The sequence below is a fragment of the Plasmodium reichenowi genome, chromosome 7 (assembly GCF_001601855.1).
Source record: "Plasmodium reichenowi strain SY57 chromosome 7, whole genome shotgun sequence".
Lineage (NCBI taxonomy): Eukaryota > Apicomplexa > Aconoidasida > Haemosporida > Plasmodiidae > Plasmodium > Plasmodium reichenowi.
The window spans coordinates 625,071-628,767 of NC_033652.1; the positions used below are offsets into that span (position 1 = coordinate 625,071).

The 3,697-nt window shown below is 18.3% G+C and overlaps 2 protein-coding genes across 2 annotated transcripts; both read left to right on the top strand.

Annotated features, from left to right (window-relative positions):
- Nucleotides 1-120: 120 nt before the first annotated feature.
- On the top strand, nucleotides 121-327 carry PRSY57_0715600 (mitochondrial ribosomal protein S8 precursor, putative; the record flags this gene model as incomplete). The annotated part of the gene is made up of 1 exon (XM_020114666.1): nucleotides 121-327. A coding segment is annotated over one exon (207 nt), but the record flags the coding sequence as incomplete, so codon positions are not given.
- Nucleotides 328-1,737: 1,410 nt separating this feature from the next.
- Nucleotides 1,738-3,152, top strand: PRSY57_0715700 (prefoldin subunit 3, putative; the record flags this gene model as incomplete). The annotated part of the gene is made up of 6 exons (XM_012906811.2): nucleotides 1,738-1,803; nucleotides 1,974-2,044; nucleotides 2,386-2,497; nucleotides 2,574-2,678; nucleotides 2,785-2,874; nucleotides 3,018-3,152. The coding sequence occupies 6 exons, from the start codon at nucleotides 1,738-1,740 to the stop codon at nucleotides 3,150-3,152; spliced, it is 579 nt and encodes a 192-aa protein (XP_012762265.1).
- Nucleotides 3,153-3,697: the final 545 nt, after the last annotated feature.

Consider the following 3,697-nt stretch of genomic DNA (forward strand, 5'->3'; position numbering starts at 1 on the left):
AGTTATATATTTATAAAGAGAATGAATAAACTATTTTTATGCGCCAATATTTTTTATCAAAACATATTATATATATATATATATTAATATGTTTCCATATATTATATCTTTTTCTTATAGGTCATTAGAAATATCCGGGTTGTTTCAAAACCAAGTCGAGATATTTGGCTAACTCCCCATGAACTTAAATTTCGGACGAGATTTAACACGGGTCTTTGGGTTATGCAAACTAGCTGTGGTGTTATCAGTCATAGGGATTGTGTTCGAATGGGAATCGGAGGGAAAATGTTATTTGCTGTAAATAATGGATATCAACATTTTTGTTAAATTGTTCACGCAAATTATGGTAGCTGAACATTTTATATTTTAAAAATAAAAGTAATTGGAATCATAACAAGCCATTATCTTTTTTAAAATTATAACATATATATATATATATATATATATTGATTGATTGATTGATTTATTTTTTATAGTTTACTCATTATATATAAACTTTTTGAAAATATTTCATCTGTATATCTAGTTCCTTTTTTTTTTTTTTCATATTATATATATATATATATATTTTTTTTTATTTGTTTATTTGCAAGTATTATGTATTGTATACAATTTAATAAACTCATTTGTTATAATATTTTATAAAAAATGTTATCCTTTTAAAAAAATATTATTTTCCAAAAGTAAATATGTACAATTTATTATTATTAATATATATAAGTATACACATGTACATATTTCTTATGTGTATTCATTTCCTTGAAATGAAAGCTGTAACAATAAAAATGAGTCCTATTGAAAATATGAAATAATATATATATGCTTTTTTCTTTTCATGGTGTAACACAATGAATATATATTCTCTTTAAATGAAAAGATATATATCTTATTATTTCCTTCAATTAACATATTAAGATGTAGTAATATATGAAAATATTAATGAACAATTTATTTTTTAATTAATTGTATAGACAATTTAGGTACTTTTATTCATTTATTTAATTATTATATAGACAAAATTTTTATATATATAAATGGATAATTATATTTCATCCAATGAAAAAGAAAACATTTGTATATATAATATATATATATATATATATATATATAATTAAAAAGTTAAAAATTAAATTTTTTTTTTAAATATATAGAAAAAATATAACATATTCATTATTAAAAAGAGAAAATATCTTTATAATATTAACAGTACGTTTCAAGTCACAAATCACATTGCACAATCTCCCTTTGTTTTTTTAAAAATAACATTATAAAAAAAATGATTAAACTTATATTTAATAGTTACATGCTATCATAATTTTTATTATGATAATTACAATATAATTGTATTACTTTTATAAAAGAAGGAAACATTTCCACGTTTTTATGTAAATAGAAAAAAAAAATTATGTCATGTACACTTAGATTATATTTATATATGTATATATAACGAACCGCAAAAATAAATAGGGAATAAAAAAATACACGGAATTTTTTTTATGAATTGTAAAGAAATAAAATGAAATAAAAAAAAAATATAAAAAAATAATATAAAAAAAAATAATAATAATAATAAAAAATAATAATAACTTATGTTATTTTAAATCACATAATTATATATTATATATATATATATATATATATATATATATATCAAATTCATTGTGTTTCAGACTTTAATATATATATATATATATATATATATATTTATTTATTTATTTATTTATTAAACTTTTGAAAATGTCATTTGACGATTTAACTGATAATACCAAATCTGTAAGGAACATTCCAGGAGCGAAATATATAGTTAGGAAAATAAAAAAAAAATATATATGAAAGTTTTGTATATATAAAGTTGTTAAATGTTTAATAGTTTTTAATAGATATTGAAATTTAATATTTGTTTTATTGTCCATTAAAAAAAAAAGAAAAAAAGTAATTTATTTCTTTTTTGTTGCATTTCTTATTTTATACAGGAACATGTCACAGAATTTTTACAAAATAAAAATGAGGAAAGTATACTCCGCCTAGCAAGAGAACTTTTATTGTAATATATACTTAATAGAAACATGTGCACTTTGAAAAACATGGGAATAATATATTTATATATATAATATATTTATTTATTCATTTTTCATTTTGTGTTGTTTTTTGTTACATGTGAGGAATGAATTATTATTGTCTTTCATATAGAAGGCTTATCCTTATGTTGTATTATTTTATTTTACATCCTATAAATATATATATATATATAATGAAAATAAAATTGTATATTTTTAAATAAATTCTATTATATATATATATATATATATATATATATATGTATACCCTCATTATTATATTTATATTTTTTAAATGTAAAAATGTTTTAATGTGATTTCTTTACAGGAAATATAAATTTATGGAACATGCCTTTGTAAGTAGACAAATTAACACTCAAAAAAAAATACCAGAATTAAAAGATGCCTTAAGAGTTGTGCAATTCCTTGAAAAAAGAAAGGTATACATATGTATATATATGTATATATATTTATATATATATATTATTTATTTGTTCATATTTTTCCTTTTAATAGAAAATAAAAGAAAAAAAAAATTTAGAAACGTATTTCCCCGTGGAAGAATCTTTGTATGCTAGGGGAATCGTCCAAAAAACTGACAAAATTTTGTTATGGCTAGGGGTAAATAAAGAATTCAAAAAATTAAAGATACTAACGCACATATATATTCACATATATATATATATATATTGATTGATTGATTTATATGGTTGTTTTTATTTATTAGGCTAACGTAATGGTTGAGTTTCCCTTTGATGAAGCTACAGATCTTTTAAATCAACACCTGGAAAGAGCAATAAATTTATCCCAAGAAATGGTAACTACATATATATTTATATGTTTACATTTAATAAAATAACTCCACATAAAATATTGTTTATGCAAAATTATATAATTTATCAATTTTACATGAATTATATAAAAAAAAAATTTACATATACTTCTTAATAATTTTTTTAGGATAAAGAATTATTGTGGTTACATGAACAAATAACCACAACAGAAATTAATATATCAAGAATTCATAATTATATTGAATTGAAAAAAGGAATGATAGGAAAAGAAGTCGATAAAAAAGCTGAACAAGTAAATTAAGTGGAATGTATGATTTTCATTCCTTAAAATTTTCATGTGTTCATATTATATTGTATACATGTTTCAAATGATTATTTCTATGGAGCATCATATATATGAATAAAAAAAAAAAAAAAAATGTAAAAAATGTAAACAATATATAAACACATTAATGTTTTCATAATTAATGTTTTTTTCAAATATAACATAAACGCATTTTTTTATTTATATTTTAATTTAATATATACGTATATATTTATATACTCTCTATTATTTTATTTTATTTTATTATATTATTTTTTTTTTTTTTTTTTCATTCATTATATCATAACATTGTTATAAAAATAATTATAAAATAAAATAAAAAGAATAAAATCATAAAAACTTTTGGGGGTATGTAAATAAATTTATATGTGCTTAGATATTTCTATATATATGGTTATACAAATTACTAAATATATAATTTCTTTTTTTTTTCTGTATATTGTGTGCACAGAATTTAAAAAAAAAAAAAAAAAAAAAAAAAAAAAAAACATAAAAAATTTTTTTTTTATATAATTTTTTTG